At 36.9% G+C, this 22,838-nt stretch overlaps 1 protein-coding gene across 4 annotated transcripts in view; it reads right to left on the bottom strand.

Moving 5' to 3' along the window:
• Positions 1-22,838, bottom strand: part of DPY19L3 (dpy-19 like C-mannosyltransferase 3) — an 80,952-nt gene that overhangs the window by 36,925 nt on the left and 21,189 nt on the right. For 3 of the 4 annotated variants that reach the window (XM_082606253.1, XM_082606254.1, XM_082606255.1), the window contains 5 exons: positions 18,164-18,254; positions 11,834-11,955; positions 10,873-11,018; positions 9,013-9,136; positions 8,333-8,467 (listed from right to left, as the gene is read on the bottom strand). In XM_082606253.1, coding sequence (XP_082462379.1) covers positions 8,333-8,467; positions 9,013-9,136; positions 10,873-11,018; positions 11,834-11,955; positions 18,164-18,254 — 618 coding nt within the window. Of the gene's footprint in view, positions 1-8,332; positions 8,468-9,012; positions 9,137-10,872; positions 11,019-11,833; positions 11,956-13,244; positions 13,273-14,190; positions 14,281-18,163; positions 18,255-22,838 lie in introns of those variants that run through there. The other variant, XM_082606256.1, reaches the window with a different exon arrangement.

Here is a 22,838-nt window from a genome sequence, read left to right as displayed (position 1 = left end):
TGACTGTTTATTTCTGGTCTCTCAATTCTATTCCATTGATTTATGTCTATTCTTCTGCTTGTATCACACTGTCTTAATTACTGTAGCTTGGAAGTTAAGTTGTGAAATTGAAAAGTGTGAGTCTTCCAACTCTGTTCTTTTTCATGATCTTTTTCGCTATTCTGGGTCCCTTGAGTTGCCATATGAATTTTAGGATCAGCTTGTCGATTTCTGCAACTGGGATTCTGAGAGGAACCATATTCAATTTGTGGATCCATTTGGGGAGTATTGCCATCTTAACAATAGAAAGTCTTCCAATCCATGAACATGGGAAATCTTTCCAATTTATGCAGGTCTTTAAAACTTTCAACAATGTTCTGTAGTTTTCCGGGTATAAGTCTGCACTTCTTTTGTTCAATTTATACCTACATATTTTACTCTTTTTGATTCTTTTCCTTCTACGAAGTATTTGTATCTTTTGCTCCCTTTTCCATAGGGGTGTAAATATTTTCCTCATTAAATCTGTAGGAACTCTTTAAGCATAATGACTCATTCAGGAATACATTTTTTTAAAATAAAGCTTTTTTTGTCTTTATTTGGATTACGATGTTTTTTGATGCTGGCAGTCTTTTTTTACACCAAGTAGGAATATTTAGAGAAAAAAGAGCAGTTTGTGTTACAAGATTGCACAGTTTTATAAATGTACAGTCATCCTTTGGTATCTGTGGGGGACTGGTTTCAGGACCCACAGTGGATTAACAAAATCCTTGGATGTTCAAGTCCCATGGTCAGCCTTCTGCATCCATGAATTCAACCAACTGCAGAGGACTGTATATATTTATTGAAAAAATCTGTATATAAGTAGACCTACGCAGTGATACTCATGTTGTTTAAGGGTCAACTGTAATGATATCCTAGGTTCAAGAGAAACACTGCGGGTGATCAGCCAGAAATGTAATACTGAGCAGTACTGTATACTAGAAAGTTGTGGATTATCAGTGGTACTTTTGATGTTCCTTCTCAGGTTCTATTAGTTCAGAGTTTAGAAACCAGGCAGCAATAATACATTCTTCCTATACAGAATAATCAAAATTTTCTTCAATGGCATGCTCATGCCCTTCATTATCATTCGTAATTAAACATGGAGAGAATCAGAACTTTGGTATCAAAGTATGCTAACATTCAATGTTTAATGCTCCAAGGGAATTATGAAAGTCTGTAGTTTTACTATCTTTTGAAAGAACTAGCTTTTTATTTCACTAATTTTCTCTATTGTTTTTATGTTTTCAATTTCATTGATATTTGTTCTTTTCTTTATTGTTTTCTTCCTTCTGCTTGAGTTGGGGTTATTGTGCTTTTCCTTTCCTAGTTTCATAAGGTGGGAGCTTGGTTATGGTTTAGATTTTTCCTCTTTTATAATGTGTGTAGTGGTACACATGTCCCTCTTAATGCTGCTTTAGCTGCACTACACAAGGTTTGATATGTTGCATTTTTGTTGTCAGTGAGTTCAGTGTTTCCTCAAGGCTTCCTCTTTGACCCATAGATTATTTAGAAGTGTGCTGCTTAGTTTCCAAATATTGGAAATTTTCTTATCTTTTTGTTGATTTCTAGTTTGAATCCATTTGATTCAATCCATTGGGTATTCTGCTGTTGTTGGGTGGAATGTTCTATAAATGTTGGTTAGATCCTGTTAGTTGATGGTGTTGTTGAGTTCTATATCCTTAACGATTTCTGTCTGGTTCTCAATTGTTGAGAGAGAGGGGTGCTGAAGTCCTCAACTCTTTCTGGGTTTGTCTGTTTCTCCTTTCCGTTCTGTCAGTTTTTGCTTCACATATACTGTGGCACTGTTGGTTAGTACATGTACATTTAGGACTGCTATGTCTTCTTGGTGGATTAATACTTTTATTAGTATATACTATTCTGGTAATTTTCTTTGCTCTCATGCCTACATTACCTGATATTAATATAGCCACTCCTACTTTCTTTTTTATTTTTTTTTTCTTTTTGCGGTATGCGGGCCTCTCACTGTTGTGGCCTCTCCCGTTGCGGAGCACAGGCTCCGGATGCGCAGGCCCAGCGGCCATGGCTCACGGGCCCAGCCGCTCCGCGGCATATGGGATCCTCCCAGACCGGGGCACGAACCCGTATCCCCTGCATCGGCAGGCGGACTCTCAACCACTGCGCCACCAGGGAGGCCCCCTACTTTCTTTTGATTAATATTTGCATGGTGTATCTTTTCCTACCCTTTTACTTTCAATCTACCTATACTGTTTGTCTGAAGTGAGTTCCTTGTAGAAAACAACTGGGTTGTGCTTTTAAAATCTATTTTAACCCATCTCTGTCTAAATAGTTGTTATTTAGATCATTTACCTTTAATGTAATTTTAAAAACATCTTTATTGGAGTGTAATTGCTTTACAGCGTGGTGTTAGTTTCTGCTGTATAACAAAGTTAATCAGCTATGTGCATACATATATCCACATATCCCCCCTCCCTCTTTCTTGCATCTCCCTCCCACCCTCATCCCACCCCTCTAGGTGATCACAAAGCACTGAGCTGATCTCCCTGTGCCATGAAGCTGCTTCCCACTAGCTATCTATTTTACATTTGGTAGTGTATATATGTCCATGCTACTCTCTTACTTCGTCCCAGCTTACCCTTCCCCCTCCCTGTGTCCTTAAGTCCATTCTCTACATCTGCGTCTTTATTCCTGTCCTGCCCCTAGGTTCTTGAGAACCATTTTTTTCTTTCTAGATTCCATATATATGTTAGCATACGGTATTTGTTTTTCTCTTTCTGACTTACTTCACTCTGTATGACAGACTTTAGGTCCATCTACCTCATTACAAATAACTCAATTTCATTTCTTTTTATGGCTGAGTAATATTCTATTGTATATATGTGTTATTATTGATATGGTAGGTCTTAAATCTGTCATTTTATCATTTGCTGTTTGTTCACTCTGTTTTCCATTTCTGTTTTCTTTTCTGCCTTCCTGTGGGTAACTTGAATATTCTTAGAATTCCATTTTTACTTATTTATAGTATTTTTGAATGCATCTCTGTGTACAGATTTTTAGTGGTTGTTCTGGGTTATTACATTATACATTCATAACTTATTACAGTCTACTAGTGTGGACATTTTACCAGTTTGAATCAAGTGTAGAAATTTTACCTCAATTTAAGTCCCTTTACCTTTCCCATTTACAATTGTCATAAATATTTCCTCTACATACATTGAGAACCATAAGACCATATTATTATTTTTGCTTCGGCTATCAAACATAATTTAGAACACTCAAGATGAGAGAGGAAGTTTATTATATTTATTCATATTTTTACTTTTAATTGCCTTTTCTCTCTTCCTGATGTCCCAACATTTCTTCTTTTATCATTTCCTTCTATTTCAAGAACTTCATTTAGCCATTTTTTTTTTCTACAGTAGGTCCACAGGTAACAAATTCTGTTAGTTTTCCTTCATCTGAGGATGTTTTGCTTTCCCTTTCTTTCCTGAAAGATATTTTTGCTGGGTATAGAATTCTGGGTTGACCATTCCATTCTTTCAGCACCATGGTTTCTGATGAGAAACCCACTGTCATTCAAACGGGTTTTCCCCTATAGGTATCATTTTTCTCTGACTGCTTTCAAGATATTTTCTTTTATTCTCCAGAAGTTTGATTATGATGTATCTTGGCATTGGTTTATTTGGGTTTACCATATTTGACATTAGCTCAGCTTCTTGATTCTGTAGGTTTTGCCAAATTTGGGAAGTTTTTGACATTCCTTCAAAAGTATTTTTTTTCAAATACTTTTTCCAGCCTCACTCTCTTTCTCTCCTTTTGGGGTTCTGATTATATGAATTAGACTTCTCGTTATGGTCCCATAGGTCTCTGAAGCTCTGTTCATTTTTTCCAGTCTATTTTCTTGTTCAAATTAGTTCATTTCTAAATTGTCCTGTCTTCAAGTTCACTGATTCTTTCCTCTGACCATTCCAGTCTACTGTTGAGTCCATCTACTGAGTTTTGGGGGTTTTAAAAAATTTATTTATTTTAATTTATTTATTTTTTGGCTGCATTGGGTCTTTGTTGCTGTGTGCGGGCTTTTCGAGGTCAGCGGGGGCTACTCTTCACTGCAGCCTGCAGGCTTCTCACTGCAATGGCTTTTCTTGTTGTGGAGCACAGGCTCTAGGCATGTGGGCTTCAGTAGTTGTGGCTCGCGGGCTCTAGAGCGCAGGCTCAGTAGTTGTGGCGCACGGGCTTAGTTGCTCTGCAGCATGTGGGATCTTCCTGAACCAGGGATTGAACCCACGTCCCCTGCATTAGCAGACGGATTCTTAACCAGTGCGCCACCAGGGAAGCCCATCTATTGAGGTTTTTATTTTCATTACTGGAATTTTTCAGTTCTAAAATTTCCATTTGCTTCTTCTTTTTATCTTCTAAATCTTTGTTAAGAGTTCCTATTTTTCATTTGTTTCAAGTGTGTTTGTAATTGCTCAATGAGAATTTTTTTATGATAGCTGCTTTAAATTCCTTGTCAGGTAATTCAACTTTTGTGTGCCTTGGTTTTGGCACCTGTTGATGGTCTCTGTTCATTCAAGAGATTTTCCTGGTTCTTAGTTTAACAAATGATCTTCAATTGTATTGTATTATGTTATGGAACTCTGAATCTCATGTAAATCTTCTGTGTCAGCAGACCTCTTCTGACACCATGCCAGCATCATGCCACTGAGGAAAGGACACTGCCTCATTATTTCCAGATGGGTTTGGATGTCCAGGGTGACCTGGACACTTGACCTCCACTGACTTTTGGGGGGCAGGAAAAAGGGGTGTCTCATTACTGCTGGGTGAAGATGAAAGTTTGGGCTCTCTGCTGACACCATCCCGGTAGGTATGGGGAGGGTTGTCTCATTACCAATAGGTTGAAGTTGAAGGTTCTCCACATGGCATTCATGCTTCACCCTTTCTGGTCCTTTTGGCTTTTCTTTGGGCTTTTTTGGTTTGAGTCCATTGGTTTCTCCTGATTGCTGACTTTTCCAGTACCTAGTCTGAGATATATGCAGCAAAAAGAAAACCCAGTGAACTCATTGCCATGTTCTTCCTCTGGTTTCGAGGTCTCTAGGTGTAGTCTACTTTCTTTTCTCCACCTCTCAAAATCTCATGTTTGTTTTTTACATATTGTCTAGGGCTTTTAATTGTACTTAGTAGGAAGAATAAGGAGAAGTGCATTTACTTCATTTTGTCTGGAACCATACGGAGTACTTTAAAATTGCCTCTTAGGCATTGATCACTAATGTGTCTTGTTTTCATAACACGTAGTCTGCACATTCTTAGTCTTTAATGGAACAGAATTATATGCTTAGTAATAACATTTACTGTTCTGTTTTATATTTTAAAACCCTGTACACATTTCTCACTGAAAACTTGATCTTTTGATGGTAAGAGATTTTCCATCATCCATGAAAAGAAGATGATGTGTACTGAAAAAGATATTGCTTCTCTTGTCACCACATCAGGCTCTGAATTTGTATTACTTTTTTCTATAGCAATTGTTCTGACTCTTTCCCATTCAATATGATTAGAGATCAGTGATTCCAATTTATGAAGAAACTAAGGCTCCAATAAGTCATATCACTTGACAAAGTTTAAAGAGCTAGTTATTTTCAGAGTTGATAGTAGCAACTTGGTATTATAACCCAGGATCCTTTCATTATAATACTGTTCCTCCTTTAATTCTGATAGTTATAACTACTTCTAATGCCAACAGAGTTTCAAATATAAAAATTCAACGAAGCTTAGAACTGAATATGAAATAAATTAGCTGTATTATTCTTTAGTTTTGTGTGTGTGCCAAAATAGTACCTTTTATTCTGTTTTCCAATTTTTAAAAAATGAAAAAGAAAGAGATGTTCATTACAGAAACATTCAAGAGGTCTAAAGAACAAAAAGAAAATAAGAGCATCACTCACATAGCTGACTGCTAATACTTTAATGCATATGTTTCTGGAAACTTTCCTCTCTCTATACATGTTTTATTTTTAAAAAAGGGAGAAGGAAAACTAATGGTTATATATAACTAACACTGTGTTACATAGTTAAGACGTGTTTATTTAACAATACCCTATTGCTATTGACTTAGGTCATTTCCAGACTTTTCTTATTACAGTCCAGCTAAAATGAACATGTTTGATTATATCCTTAGGATAAATTTCAAGAGGTCAAAATTTGGTGAAAAGACATACATGTTTTCTTAGGCTTTTGATACCTACTGTGAAAATACACTACAGAAAAATTATATACTAGGAAAAAAATTTTATATATATATTTTCATAATGGCTCAATATTATTTATTTTTATTTATTTCTTCTTCCATTTATTAATTTATTTTTTATGTTAAAATGTACAATGTTCTTTTGAACATACTTGTTAGAAAGGGGGGAAAAGTGATATCACATATGAAGAGACTAACTGGCCTAAGAGTGTATGACAAGAAGAAATACAAAGGTATCTAGGCACCTCTTCCCCTTAGCTTGCAAGTCTCCACGAACAAAGCATAAAGAGTTTACAAAACAGGAAAGCAAATGTAAACAGACAGCAACAGACTCAGCTTCATTTGTACATGCAGCTTTTAGAGGCATGTGGGCTCTATTATCATTATCTAATACCATATATATATATACACACACATACATATATTATACACTCACACACATACATACACATTTTAACTTTGGCTTATCCACCTGCTTTCTTTTTTTAATTAAAAATATTTTTAATTTTTTAATTTTTATTTTATATTGGAGTATAGCTGATTAATGATGTGTTAGCTACAGGTATACAGAAAAGTGATTCAGTTATACCCATAGAAGTATCCGTTCTTTTTCACATTTTTTTCCCATTTATCCACCTGCTTTCTTTACTGTATTTTACCTTCATATCTTCCCCTCTCACACTCCATCCAAATTCTAGTCTCCTCATTTTTGGTCCACCTCTAGCAGTTCATTTCTGTGAAACCTTTCTAGCTGAAAAAGAAGTCTCCTCTTCTAGACTTCTGGCACTTACCGTTACTACAAATTGACATCTATAGATATACAGACATCCCTCTGATTGTACATATTTATTTCCTAAGCTAGATGGCAAACTCCCTGTGGATGGGACAATGTCTTATACAGGTTGGAATTTTCTGTAGTGCCTATCCTATTGTAATGACTCAGTAGATAGATAATATATATGTGTTGGTTGACTTTAATGTTTCCTAATTCAGATTCAGTCAGTTTCCAAAGATTGTTGCATCTCTTTTGGCATGGAATATGTGAGTACAAGTCTTCTCTATTAGATTATATTGCTGCCTTAGATCTGGTGATAATATTTTATTATACTTGGAAACTATTTAAGTTACTGTTACTTTGGAATAGTAACTATGAGCAACTTAAAAACATACACATTAAAACATATTTCTGCACATGACAGAAACAGTGCAGTTAAATGACAGCAGCACACACTGGGAGACAAACAATGGTTTCCTTTATAATTTCCTTATTTCACATATGACCTCTAACCAATCAACAGGGATTCACATCCCGTATTGGTAAACGTCACTATGAAAATTTTACGAAGTACCACAGAAAAGTTGTTTTACACCCACTGATTTCCATGGGGAAAAAAAAGGTGGGACAATACACAGTAATAAATTTTAAAATATAAGATAGCTATTTTAAAATGTAAGTCAACTCTATAAAGGACAACTGATTTAGACATTTGTGCTCCCAATAAATCCAATCTTTTTTTTAAGGCCACGCCACATGTGGGATCTTCGTTCCCCGACCAGGGATCGAACCTGTGCTCCCTGCAGTGGAAGTGTGGAGCCTTAACCACTGGCCTGCCAAGGAAGTCCCGAAATAAATCCATCTTTTTTTTTTTTTTTTTTTTTTTCGTATGCGGGCCTCTCACTGTTGTGGCCTCTCCCATTGCGGAGCACAGGCTCCGGACGCGCAGGCTCAGTGGCCATGGCTCACGGGCCCAGCTGCTCTGCAGCATGTGGGATCTTCCCGGACCGGGGCACAAACCCGTGTCCCCTGCATCGGCAGGCGGCCTCTCAACCACTGCGCCACCAGGGAAGCCCAAATCCATCTTTTAATGTAAAATAAGCAGAATAAAAATTAAGATGGTCAAACTAGGCTGCATAAATTACTCAGCTTCAACTAACTACAGCATATTTACATGATAGCCAAGAAGCAGCTTCAACTTTATTCTTAAGCATATTTTATGTGCATGTATTATGTGCATATTTTGAGCTCATTCTATCGTATACAACATTAAACAACCGCCATCTCCACTGAGAACAGAGAGCAAACCGTACCTTCACTGCGGGCAGCATGTCCAAGGCATCCAGTGTGAACAGCGCTACTGCTTGCATCAGCATCATGAACTGATTGAACTGCCACGTTAGACTAAAGAGGAACGTCGAGACGAAAATGGCAAGAAGTGTCAGCCTCTGTAAAAAGAAAATCTTTGTATAATGTACAGGTCTCTGGTAATAGAAAGCCTCTCAGACAAGTGTTCTCAAGAGCAGCCAACATCTCTGTAAACCAAACAGAAAAACTATCAACTGTTGCTCTGAAAACTCCTGCATTTGTTATTTAAGTTCTAAATATCCTAAAGGGACACTTTGCATATAAATATTCACATATGGTATGTGTACTCCGTATTATCATGGAGGCGATAATGCACCAAATCACATCTCAAGAGCAATGGCTTAAAAATTCTGACCGTTGTGCAGAAAATTTGTGTGGGTTTGCCGCAACTGTTTAAGGGCAGATGATGTAGAGCACATTTTTAACATCAAAAATGAAAACATTTTCTTAGCAAAGTAGGAACAGGTTTAGAAAAAGAAAACTTAATTTAACTCAAGTTAAAAAACTGGTCATGGAATAAGAACTATTAACATGCACTTGGGACACTATGAACATCACATTTTCTGAAGCTTCTAAGATAAAATTGGAGAACTAAAAATATATACAAAGTATTATAAAAACTTACTTGAGAAAGGGGCTGTAAGTTTGGTCTCAGGAAATATGTAATTGCTGCTATCTGAATTGCAAAGAATGGCAGCGCCCAATTCTCTCTCAGTGGGATGGTAAACTCAACCCTTGTGGTATCTATTCTGCACAAGGAAGACACAAAGGGCCAAAGTAGTAATTTTTACTAGCATTACCTCAAAGATTTCCTAAAGTGAAAGACATATTACGTTAAGTATATTTAGATTTTTGTCCTTGGTTCTCAATAATTTGCCCTTATCATCATCATCATCACGCCTGTAACATAAAACTGGCATTGAGAAAATTTAACTAACCTGTCCACAGGTATGCAGTGGTAGAACTGGGGTAGAACTGGTAGTTCTTTATACTTGAGTCTTAATTTTGTCATTGATTAATAACTTTTAAGAGCTCCTTGACTCCCCTAGAATGTGAACCCCCAGAGGGCAAGTGTAGTTGTTTTCAACTTTGTACACCTAGTACCAAGAACGATCCCTATACATACTAGGAATCCAATAAATGTCTTTATTTACTTTTAATAGAAACAATAAATTTGACTTTATTCTTTTTTTTAAGTTGATTTTTTGTTGAAGTATATTTGAAATACAGACTTTCATTTACTCTTAGCAGGAATAATATGTTAGATTAAAATGTTAAGAGCGGGCTTCCCTGGTGGCGCAGTGGTTGAGAGTCCACCTGCCGATGCAGGGGACACGGGTTCGTGCCCTGGTCCGGGAAAATCCCACATGCCGCAGAGCGGCTAGGCCCGTGAGCCATGGCCACTGAGCCTGCGCGTCCGGAGCCTGTGCTCCGCAGCGGGAGAGGCCACAACAGTGAGAGGCCCGTGTACCACAAAAAATAAAATAAAATAAAATAAAATGTTAAGAGGCAGCATAACATAGTGATCTCATACTCTGCATTTGAATTCTGACCAAGACTTAGCTCCATGTGTGCACGTGTGTGTGTGTGTGTGTGTGTGTGTATGCCTTGATCTATATATAAATATATATGCCTATAAAAATATTCTCATATATATATATATATACATGCACACATAACTTAACCTTTTTATATATTTATATATATTTTATATATATTTTATATATATTTACATATATAATGTATATGTATAAAAGTTAACCTTTTAAGCTTCAATTACCTCACTTCTAAAATAGTAATAATAATAGTACCCACTCTACAGGGTTGTTAAAATAATACGTATAAAGTATGATGTAAAGTGCTTGGCATATAGTAAGCACTCAGTAAGGTTATAATAAAAAGTAATTTGTTGAGGATTACAACATAAAATCAACATCAGAATTCATGTTCAAATTTTAAGACTGCTACTGACTATTGGTGTTGCTTTTAATAGGTCAGGCAATAATTCGATTTATCTCAAATATGTTTTTTAAAAATGCTATTTCATAATGCTCCAGGATTTGGAAATTAATAGATATTAATTAAATAATGTAAGAACTTCCTTACATTTGTACAGTGCTTTATACTTTGCTAATTATGGGCTGAATACAATCTTATTGAGGTTGATAATAAAGATATTAATAAACCTTTTAAGAGATGAGATTTGTGGCTAGAGAAATACTGATCACACAGCAAGTTGGTAATAGAATTGGGATTATTATAGATGACTCTCTTGACTTACAACTCAATGTTTTGTTCCTCAGCTGTAGATATACATAAGTAGGACTTTCTACCTTACTAAATAAGAAAAACTCCACTAGGTAACCCAAAGAGAAAATACTCCACACAAAATGTGGCAGAACAACCTTCTTTAAACTGGAAATGAAGTAACTTCTTTTTAACTTATACCTTAGAAAGGGAGAAGGGAACACTGATTCCAACTCACCTATTTGTGACATACCAGAAAGTTGCTAAGAGTCCTGATAGCCACGTACCACTCAGGAGCCAGCTGGTTATGTAAAGAGCTGTGACATAAATTGCTTGGAGTCCAAATAAGGTGTAAATATAAAAGTAAACTGGCTCTATATATTTCTGTAAGGGAAGGATAAAAAACGTCTGTTAAAGAAGCCCTACTCCCTCTCATTGCCACTTACAAAATATGACAGTGGAAATTTAATATTCAGAAGCTTGGTATTAATTCCAAGAAATAAGCGTACATCACTCCTTCCTGTGTAAAAATGTGCTAGCAGCCTTTCTTCTCAATACAAAAGCAGAAAAGGAAGTCCTAGAGAATTCTGGCTTCATTTTTCTTTTTAAAGTATTTATTTATTTATTTGGCTGCACTGGGACTTAGTTGCGGCACGTGGGATCTTTAGCTGTGGCCAGCAGGATTTTTAGCTGCGGCATGCAGGCTCTTAGTTGCGGCATGCGGGATCCAGTACCCTGACCAGGGATCAAACCCAGGCCCCCTGCATTGCAAGTGCAGAGTCTTCACCACTGGACCACCAGGGAAGTCCCTAGTTTCATTCTTTAGACGAGTTTTACACCTAACTTCATCCAGTATTACCTTATTCACATGAGAAGTGGTCACTGTGATTTGCTAACTTTCCAGGTTGTTGTTTTTTTATTTCAAAGATAAATGAGGAGTGATCACATGTTTCCAAATGAAAATATTTATCAGCTTCTAGACTGCATACTTATAAGCCTGGAAGCATCTATATGTAAAAATATCTTATAAAATATAAATAAAAAGCAAAATTCACAATATGTATGGAGAAAATTAGGATACTACTGTTTTTATACCAAGCCGTTGAAGATCAGAAAAACATACGTGAAACATTCAACTTAAAATGTCAGACTTTGACTTTCATCTAATATTAAATTCAATGTCACAGAACACAACATACCTGTATGGGTAGAACTCTATATAAAATACTGAGAAAAACCTCTTGGTAAATATTCATTCGTTGAAGGAGGTTAATTGTCCTCATAGATTCGGTTTTGTTATCATATATTAAGCCATGAAAACCTAAGATTGATATTTGAAAATTCAGTAAAAGATAATTATAATTAAATTATTCACTCAAAACTATTCATAGATTCTTTAGTATACGCCAGAGAATGTGCTAGGTGTTGGGGATATAATAGTCCTATCCATGAAAAGCACACCATATATTAGATGGACATTACTTAAATGTTTACACAAACATAGGTAAATTGTAACTTCTGTGATGTAACAGAAGAACCGTATGATTCTTCTACAGAAATTTGGGCAAGAGGATTTTATATTTCCCTGCTCTGCCTTCCTGCCATGAGACCTGTAGTACCTCCTTTGGGAGAGTATATGAAGCCCCCCTCCCACCCCCAGGGGTGGGTTTGGCCATTTGACTTGCTCTGACCAATGGCAGGTGAGTGGATGTGACACAGGTCACATCTGAGCAGAATCTTTAAGAGGCAATGCATGCTTCCACCAGCAATCTTACTCTTTCCCTCTGCAGTGCTAACAGTATGTTCCACATAGGGGCTGGATAATGAGAGTGAGAAATACATCTGTTGTTATAGAATTCCAGTTATATTGAGGTCATTTGCTACTGTAACCAAGCCAACTAATTAACAGAAGGTATGAACAGTTCACAGAAGAGGACATGCACACAGTCCTTACACATGTGAAAAGATGCTCAACCTCACTCCTACTAGAACTGCAAATTAAAACTATACTAAGATATCATTTCTCACCTAGCAGCTTGGAAAAAAATCAAGAAGTCTGACAATATACTCTGTTAGTGAGGCTGTAAGGCTCTTTCATACACTGTAGTTGGGAATGCAAAATGGTATAATCCCTATGGAAGAGAATTTGGCAACACCTAGCAAAATTACATGTGCATTTACTCTTTGATCCAGGAAGACCATGTCTAGGAATAGATTCCAAAGACAGACTGGCAAAAAGACAAAATGACATAGGTACAAGTCATTCCTGCAGTGCCATCTGTAAAAGCAAAAGATCAGAAACAATGCCAAAGTCCATCAACACGAGGTGTTTTGGAGTGAAATGTGTCCCCCCAGATTCCTATGTTGAAGCCCTAACCCCATGTGTCTGTATTTGGATAGGGTCTACAAGGAGGTAAAAAGGTTAAGTGAGGTCATAGGGTGGGGCCTTAATCTGATAGGACTGGTGTCCTTATAAGAAGAGGAACCAACAAGAGAGGGCTCTCTCCCTCCCTCTGTGCACACAGTGGAAAGGCCTTGTAAGGACATGGCAAGAAGGTGGCCATCTACAAGCCAGAAAGAGGCTTCACCAGAAACCAACCCCGACAGTACCTTGATGGTAGACTTCTGGCCTCCAGAACTGAAAGAAAATAAATTTGTACTGTTTAAGCCACCCAGTCTGTGTTATTTTGTTACGGCAGTCCTACTAGACTAATACAGGAGTGTTATGGACTGAGACTTTATATGCCCCCCCTATGTTGAAGCCCTAAGCCCCCCCAATGTGATGGTATTGAAGATGAGCCTTTGGGAAGTAATTTGGTAGAGACAAAGGTTATAAGAGGGGGACCCTCATAATGGGATTAGTGCTCTTATCAGAAGAGACACTGGAGAGCTTGCTCTCTGTCTCTGTCTTCCATGTGAGGATGCAGAGAGGTGGCCAGCAACAAGCCAAGAGAGTCCTCACCAGAACCCAACTGTGCTGGTACTCTGATCTTAGACTTCCAGCCTTTGGAACCGTAAGAAAATAAATTTCTGTTTTTTTAAGCCACCCAGTCAATGTTAGTTTGTTATGGCAGCCTGAGCAGACAAAGACAAGAAGGCTACTTGAATAAAGTTATGGTTACCCACACCAAGGAGTACTATGCAACTGCAAGAAAATAAGTAAGTAAATAAATAAGGAATATCATGATACTCTACTATAGAGTGATCAAGATTTCAGTCAAGTGAAAAAAGCAAAATAGAGGACAGTGTATACAGTAAGCAGGGTTTTTTCTGTAATAAAAGGGAAAATATGAATATATAAAGTATTTGCTTATATTGAAAATACTAACTGTAGAAGAATAAACCAAAAACTAATACAAATAGTTACCTAAAGAGTGAGGAAAGAAACAGGGTGGAGGTGACAGGGATGGAGGTGGACTTCCCTGAATGCTCCCTGTCTTATAGTTTTGACTTTGGAACCATGTAAACATTTTTTTAGTAAGTATAAAAAATATATAAAAATTTTTCACAAAGCAATCACTGAAAACCAAAAGCAAGATAAAACAAAGAAACCTACTGAGTTGGTAGCTTGGTCACATAAAAAGAACTCTTTCCAGTGTTCCTGGGAATAGAGGAATGTGACTGTAAATTCCTAGTAGGCTACATCCTAAGGACAAAAAGAATTACAAAGACAGCTTGAACTGTTTTCAGGCAATCACACTGTTAGTAGCAATATTATCATTGCTACACTGAAAGTATTATACATAGCAGCATAAAACAAATAAGTGATAATGTCACAGAAGCCAAAATTTTCAGCTTAAAGAAAACAAGATACAAATATAAAGTCAAAAAAGTAAAAACCTTATTATCCTAATTTTGAACTAAAAATAGCTCTATTCATATTTTCTTTTAGAAAAAAAAATCACATTTCCTACTCTGCTCACTAAAGGTCTGGAAACAAGGACCAAACTAGTAGCAATAAGTGCCTCTAGTACCCAGATTGTGGTCTCTAAATAGCCACTAAAGAGAACTGGGGCTCCTTGGAGAAACAGCTGATTCTAGGTCACGGGTAGGAAAAACACAAAATGGGCTTGAAACATCTTGTCATGCCAAAGTAGTTTTCAAAGGCTATTGGAGTCATGTCAAAAAGACGGCAGTTGGTGGTTAAGAATCCACCTGCCAATGCAGATGACAAGGGTTCAAGCCCTGGTCCGGGAAGATCCCACATGCCACAGAGCAACTAAGCCCATGTGGCACAACTACTGAGCCTGCTCTCTAGAGCCCGCGAGCCACAACTACTGAGCCTGTGTGCCACAATTACTGAAGCCTGCAGGCCTAGAACCCGTGCTCTGCAACAAGACAAGCCACCACAATGAGAAGCCTGTGCACCACAATGAAGAGTAGCCCCAGCTCGCCGCAACTAGAGAAAGCCCGCACAGCAACGAAAAACCCAACGCAGCCAAAAATAAAAATTAAAAAAAAAAAGACAGCAGCTGATTTGAAGGGCATCCCACTGGCCAAAGACTGGACAACTTGTTATAAGAAGAATAATGCAAAGATTGAAACAAATGAAATATGTTAGAAATCCATGTGTTTATGATAATATTTAAAAAGCAAACCTTTAGGGGATGCTAGAGAGGTAACTCATTCTAAAACAAAAGGAAAGGATCAATACTTATCCCACCTTTCCTTTAGGAACTGACATTCTGGGTTGCCAAATAGTTGATGAGAAAACGTTTTTATTTAGAGAGGAAGTCCATCTGATAATGATGGAAGGAATTACAGAATCAGAATATCACCATGCTATAGTCCTTATGCAATGAACAGATTTAAGTAATGATCATCAATGGTTGTAAACCTAGGTGAAAGGCTAACTAACTTAATAATGGATGGCCCAGTCTAAACTCCAAAAGAATGAGCTGCACATTATGTACCCCCTGATGTGGAAGTGTACAACACCATCTAGGAAGTATTCTTGCCAAAAAGCAGAACCTAAATCTGAGCAAGCCTCCAGATCTAACTGCCAATTAAGAGGAAATTCAGACAACAGAGAAACACTGAATGGCACCATTGGGGCTCCACCAAAATCCAGAAAGTGGAAAACTCTCAGACAAAGCAATCAGTGTTTCCAGTGAAGAATTACAAGAAAAAAAGATGGTGAGGAATCTATAGCTTAAAAGAAACAAAGACATAGCGAAAGACTGCAATGTATGAGCTTTATTTGGATTTCAAAAACTACATTAAAAATCTATAAGACAAGAGGAAAATGAGAATATTGAGTAGATATTTGATATTAAGTAATTTCTTAATTGTGATAATGACAACTTGGTTATGTTTATAGAAGGGAGTTGCCATTCTTTAGAAAAATATACTGATATATTTACAGATGAAGCAATATGGTGTCTTGGAGTTACTCCAAAATTATCCAGGTTGAGGATGGGGGTAGAGAGGAAACAAGATTGGTCATAATCTGGTAACCACTGTAACTGAGTGATACTTGAGTGCAAATCCATTAGAGGATTTTCTCTACCTTTTTATATGTTTGAAAGTTTCTAAAAGAATAATCTTAACAAATAACTTAAATGAATTGAAACAGGTCAACCACTGAGTTCATAGTGATACTTAGAAAGAAAATACTCATTATTCACCTTTAGAGCTGAGGTTTTCAACTTCAACACTACCAGTATTTTGACATTTTGGTCCCGATAATTCTTGTTGTTGGGGGGACTGTCCTGAGCACTGCAGGATGTTTAGCAGCATCTCTGCCCTCTACTCACTAAATTCCAGTAGCACACTCACCCTCTCCCCGCTAAAGTGTAACAATCAAAACCATCTCTGGACATTCCAGATGTCCCCCAGGGACACAAGTGCCCTTCAATAAGAACCCCTGCTTTGGGGAATGCTAGAGAAGCAACTCATAATTTTGAGAACTTGTAAGTACAGCTGATTCTCATCACTCACCGCAGTTATGTTCTATAAAATTGCAATGAAAACTGTATTAGCAATACTGAATGAGTAGGAAATACAGGGTTACTTTCCTACAAGCTTCTGGTCATGCATTTTTATCAACTGATCAGCACATGACCTTGATTTATATGAGTTTTTGTCTAAAGACACCTTTAGTGTATATTGTTGAGTCATTAACATTTAACTCATGGCCGATAGCACTCTCACACCTGAACAAAGCTTATCTAACACACGTTATTTTCTCTGTATGCCTTCACCATAGCCTTCTTGCACTTAGGAAAACTAGACAGCACTGCAGCACTATGCTTGGGGGCCACTTTAAACAGGAAAATCACCAACGAAAACCACAAAAATGCAAAAAAAAAAACCATGGCACTAAACAGACTGTGAAAATGACTCTGTAGTCTGAGAGCTGAAACACGAAAGCACTGCATCACCTTATTTGACCTCAGCTGGGAACACATGTATCAAGCAACTAAAAATTTTCACTGCTGCGCACATGCCCGTGAATGACTGTGAAAGCACCAGGACTACTGATTCTGGGGTTACAAATAAGTTTCAGAGAGTAGGTGAATTTGCAAATACAGAATCCATGAATAATGAGGATCAACTGTATGGGGGAAAAATCAACACTTATCCTGCCTTTTTTGATAAACTGTAGCTTGGGGTGATCAAATAGCTGATGAGAAAAAGGTTTTCTATTTAACAGAGTTCCAGCTAATAAATGCAGGAGGAATGAGAGTCACTTCTGTAACTCTATTGAAATAATGGACAGAGGCAATAGTCATCAATGGCTACTAAAACCATTAAGTGCAAGGCTGGTGAGTAATTAACCTTATTATGTGTGAATGCAACTATCCACACAGGAATCAACTGATTAACTTTTATGGCACTAAAAGAAAGGCAACCAAAATTTCATGTCTCCTATCGTGATAAAATTAGAAGTACAAAACATTGCCCATGAAGAATTCTTGCCAAAAATATATCTGATTCCAAACAAAGCCTAGAAAAAGGCAATTCTCTGTTATATGCACCCATATTAAGCATACAAAGCATATATTGAGTAGGAGAGACCCTTTTGGAGGGTTCCATTAAATGGAGTAAAGGTAAAGAGTATGTACTCTAAACCACTTAGAAACACAGAAAATGTGGGAAAATGGTAACTGCAAAATAAAGGAATGAATGGGGGCACTGGGGACAAAAAAGACAACTGTGATTGTCATTTGTACCACCAAAACGTCTCCTGTTTTCAGACAATACTCCTTACACATACAAAGACCTTTTCCAAAATGACCATGAAAACAATTAACAGCAAAACCAAGAAATTGTGAACAGATAATTTGGGATGGAGGAGAGCTGAGAAGCAAGGAGAGGAGAACTACATAAAATATTACATAACTTCTTCCAAAGCAAAACATTTTCATGGATTGATTATGTTAACAAGGAAAAAAACTATACAAGTTCAAGGAAAAACTACACAAGATCTATAAAGCATTTAGAATGCATTAGTGCCAAAGTATATTTTAGCAGAAATATTGAAAAGAATGCAGTAGACCCCAAATAAAACTATTAGTTGTGATTACCTTGCATGAGGGTTGGAGCCTGCAGCATCTGCTTGTAGTAGGAGTAATACAGTCCACATTCTGTTCTGAATGAGATTTCTCGCTCCACTTCCTGAAATAAAGTTAGGTCTACTGGGTTTACATGACCTAGTTTTGTTTAAATATCTATTGTCACTGTAGAAACAGGATACAGAACTACAACTTAAAAGAAAAACACAAAAACAAAAACCTCTGACAATAGTCTTAAGAAATCTTGGCAAATAAAAACAATAAAAGGCTGATAATTATTGAAGCTGGGTGTATATTATAGGAGTTTATTTTACTATTCTCTCTATTTTTGTGGATGTTTAAAATTTCCTATAACAAACCATTTTTAACAATGGAGAAAACTAGTTCCATTTAAGTTAATGTTTCAGAGTTAACGTTTTTAATTTCATACAAATTAAAACCTTAAAAAAGTACCACCATTCTTATGTAATATTAGTGAAAAACAAAATAGGGACAGTAGAAAAAAGTCCCTCAAATAAAAAGAACTATAACTGCATTAGACACCTGCCTAAAAGCTAACAATATTATATAATATTATATAAGATTAATAATTTTCTTTTTATTCTAAGAATACAAGGTATTCTTAGTAAAATGGGGCAGACCTTTTACATGTGAATTTTACTTTGACAAGTGTAACCTTGGTGGAAAGATGTTCATGTAGGATACAAGAAATATTAAACATGGATGCAAGAAATATTAAACTGCTTTTATATAAATATTCAATTTCAGAAGAACTGAAAATTTAAAGTAGTAGCTATTAGTCAATTTGGTTGTAAGGTGCTTTTATGAAATTTAAGATTTAAATCAGTAATATAAAATATGGAGGCAACTGGTAATAAGAATGGGGAAGACTTTCTGGAATAATCCTATTAATACTCTTAGATCCTATATTTCATATATATATATAACAGTATAAATGAACAAAAAATTATAACCTATGTCATTATAGATTCTTTTACCCCAGTGTTCAAAAAACCAGGTTCTGCAACACATTGTCTAAAATGTAGTATCATCTATGTTTTTTCCTATATAGCGGATCCATATTCCACAAACCCAACTTTACTGGTGGAGGATGATAAACACTGAATATCTTACTTTCTAGTGGATAAACTTCTTTTAGCACATCTTTGTTTTCCCCTACCTCCAATTATTTTTCAAATAGTAATAAACATTTCATTAAAAGAACCAGTCATGCTATTTATCTTCAGATCTGGAAATTATTTAATGTACTTCCTTCTCCCTTAAGATATTTAAAAAGGGACTTCCCTGGTGGTCCAGTAGTTAAGAATCCGCCTTCCAATGCAGGGGATGCAGGTTCGATCCCTGGTGGGGGAACTAAGATCCCACATGCCGCGGGCCAACGAAGCAACTAAGACCCGACGCAGCCAAAAATACATAAATAAATTAAAAATATATATTTAAAGAAATACTTCTCCTACCCTTTAAAAAAGTACTATAAATTAATTCACGAATAGAGCATTGAAGAAATACTCAACTATCAAAGAGTATAAACATCCACTTACTGATATTAAAACAATTATGTTTCATCATTAACTCTTTTTTAAAAAAGCAGAAGGCACAGGGTAGCAAACCTTCTTATATAATGAGCTTCCTTTCACAGAAAACAAATTTATCCTTGGGAAATCAAACATGAAAAAGAAAAGGCTCATCAGGTTTTGAAATTTAATTTCATTAGCACACTTGCTTTACAAAAAGGACAACAGAAAGTGATGTAGCTCTTTTAGCTTTTACATTTGCTACTGATTTGTGTTGTGTCTTTCATACCTGTATCGTTTTATCTTCTTGGCAGTCACATTAATCCATTCACCTTTAATCTTTGGGAAAAACTGCTCGACTGCTTTTGATAACATAAAACTAAATTGGTATTAATTGTTTCCAGAATGTTCAACCTCCTCCTTGGTCAGGTAACCATAGAAACTATGAATTGACATTAACTAAGCAAATATTAGCTTTTGTCCATGCAAATAAGAAAAAAAAAACACATTAAGTATATTACATTCCTTTCTTTCTCTCCAGCTGCCTTAAAGTGTTCAAAGTGTGGCTGCCTCCGATGGAATATTCTAACATCAAACACTCATGCCCAAACCAAACTGGAGAACTAAATCAGTCATTCACATGTAGGGGGCTCCCTATCGGACATGGTTCTAAAAGGAGACTGACTTCATGAAAATGCAGAAAGAGAAAAAAAACTGCTCAAAGTACTAAAAGTAGAAAGCCACTTTTGTGCCCATCTCTCTCTCTTTTAACATAACCAGAATGTGTAAAGAACAGAGGGGATCCTGATTAGTAAAAATGCCTTTCAACATGATTACTTGGTAATCTTGGCACCAGCTGTATAGAACCAAATGCTATACCTTATTAGACAGACACTTGCAAGTTTTACATCTGCTTCATGCTAAGAGAACATCTGCTCTACTCAAACACTTTTCCAGTTTTTATACAGCAATTTATACTTTGCCTGGTGGATAGTGCCAATGAAAAGGTACATCAATAGAAGTTACCCTCTGAAGAACACAAAACGAACAAATACTTCATATTTTAAATTGCACAAGTTCCACAGGGGAAGCACTGTTGAGAGAATAAAAAACATTGTCTCTGAAGATGACAGAAAAAAGCAGAAAGACAAAATAATTGTATTTTTAAGAAATTGTACAGCTAAAGCCATTTAAGTAGTAGTTAATATAGTAATTTAACAGCAGTACTAAAAGGAAATAAGCACGAAGAAAAGAAAATGACTAATGAATGTTGCCAGGGCATGCAGCTAATGATTAGACAAATGACACCAAATTTGAAAAGGAACCATATCATTAGTTTTAAAAAATCTCATGTAAGTAACTTTTGTTTATAAAAATTGCCTTCCCCAAACAACTAGGCAACTGGTAGTGGGGAAGCCATTGAAAGATTAACATTAAAGATAACATTAACATTAAAGATTACATTAAAGACAAATGTAATCTTTCAGAATTAGGTTAACAAATCATCTCACCAAGCAACAGCAACTCATGATAAGACAGCTGTTCTTAAAGTTCTGTACAGGGAATCATGCCCTCAGCAAACATATTTATGGCACATACAGAGTTTATTGTCTGGTTAAATTCATGTCCATCTGTTAGAATGGAATGATTCTTGCCCTAGAGTTGATTAAAAGCCATGACATATGACAGCTGCCAAGCAGTGTTTGTGACTAGGTTAGACTATTGTTGATGAGACAGTATTTCCACTGGGCTGGGCTGAAGCAATTATTAGTTGTGGTTCTACCATAGTTACCACTGTGCGGATTAACCCTATTTGGTCTAAAGACTCCTTGCTTTGCAGGAGTATTCAATGGGAAGATGTGCAAATTCTATAAAATCAAATAAATAAGAAAAAATGTTAGCACAAGGAAAAAAGACTTTTAAAAATTGAGTGACTTGAGTACTTCTGGCCAAATGAGAATTACATTTCCTCATAACTGAACGTTTATTTGCTGAGGAAACAAAAAGGTATAAGAATTCAGTCCTTGATCCCAAGGAGTTTAAGTTTCAATGAGAAAGAACAATGCATTTTTTAAAAAGGAAAATGACTGTTCAAGGAACGACAGGTATCAATTAGAAGGAATGACAATTCTTTGCCTATTAAACTAGCCTCCCCACTGGATTCTGTGCTTCTAATTGGTATCTTCTTCCTCCAATCGATCTTCATCATTCACTCACTCATTCATCCATACATCCACTCATTTATTCATTCAACAAATACCTACTGACCACCAACAATTGACAAGCATTCTTTTGCTGGGAGATTCAGCAGGGAAGAAAAGAGACACAAATCTCTGCCTTCATGGAATTTATAATCTAGAGCAGAAGGAGAAGGGAACAAATAAACAAGTAAAATATAAAAAGGAAAGCAGAGACGTGGTATAGAGAGGGAAGGGGGTGGTGCCATGATCCTGGAGGTGGGCAGGGAAGGCCTCACTGATGAAGTGACACTGACCAGAGACCGGAAGAGGTGAGGTAGTGAGCCATGTGGATGTCTGAGGGGAGAGCCCATCAGTGAGACAAAACAGGCCACATGCACCCTGGAGATCAGCGAGGAAGACAGTGTGGCTGGAGTGGAGGGAACAAGGAAGGGGCAGGAATAAGGTCGGGGGGCTGTCGGGGCAGAAGTAGAATCTGAGATGTAATGTGGGGTTAGGGGCTGGACCACTGAGTCTGGGAGACACAAGGACTCTGGGCTCATACTCTGAGCTAGAAGGTGTGTGTGCAGGAGGTGGAGAGGTCAGGAGTTTGGTTTTAGACATGTTGAGTTTGAATGTGAAGGGTTGTGAGCAGAGACATACACTGCTATACATTTAAAAGAATCGCACTGGCTGCTGTGTTCAGAAGATTCTACGGGGCAAGGGCAAAGCCGGAAAACCAGGAAGGGGGCTGCTGAAGTAATCCTGGTAGAGACAAAGGCGGAGGTTGTGAGAGGTGATCGGATTCTAGGTACTGTCAAAAGAAAACTGACTGGGATTTCCTGAAGGATTTAATGTGGGCCACATGTGCCTACTTAATTCAATTACAATTAAAAATTCAGGGGCTTCCCTGGTGGCACAGTGGTTAAGAATCCACCTGCCAATGCAGGGGACATGGATTCAAGCCCTGGTCTG

This window comes from Mesoplodon mirus, assembly GCF_964341445.2.
Source record: "Mesoplodon mirus genome assembly, chromosome: 19".
NCBI lineage: Eukaryota > Metazoa > Chordata > Mammalia > Artiodactyla > Ziphiidae > Mesoplodon > Mesoplodon mirus.
Note: the sequence above shows the minus strand (reverse complement) of the source record. Positions and strands in the feature narration are given on the sequence as shown.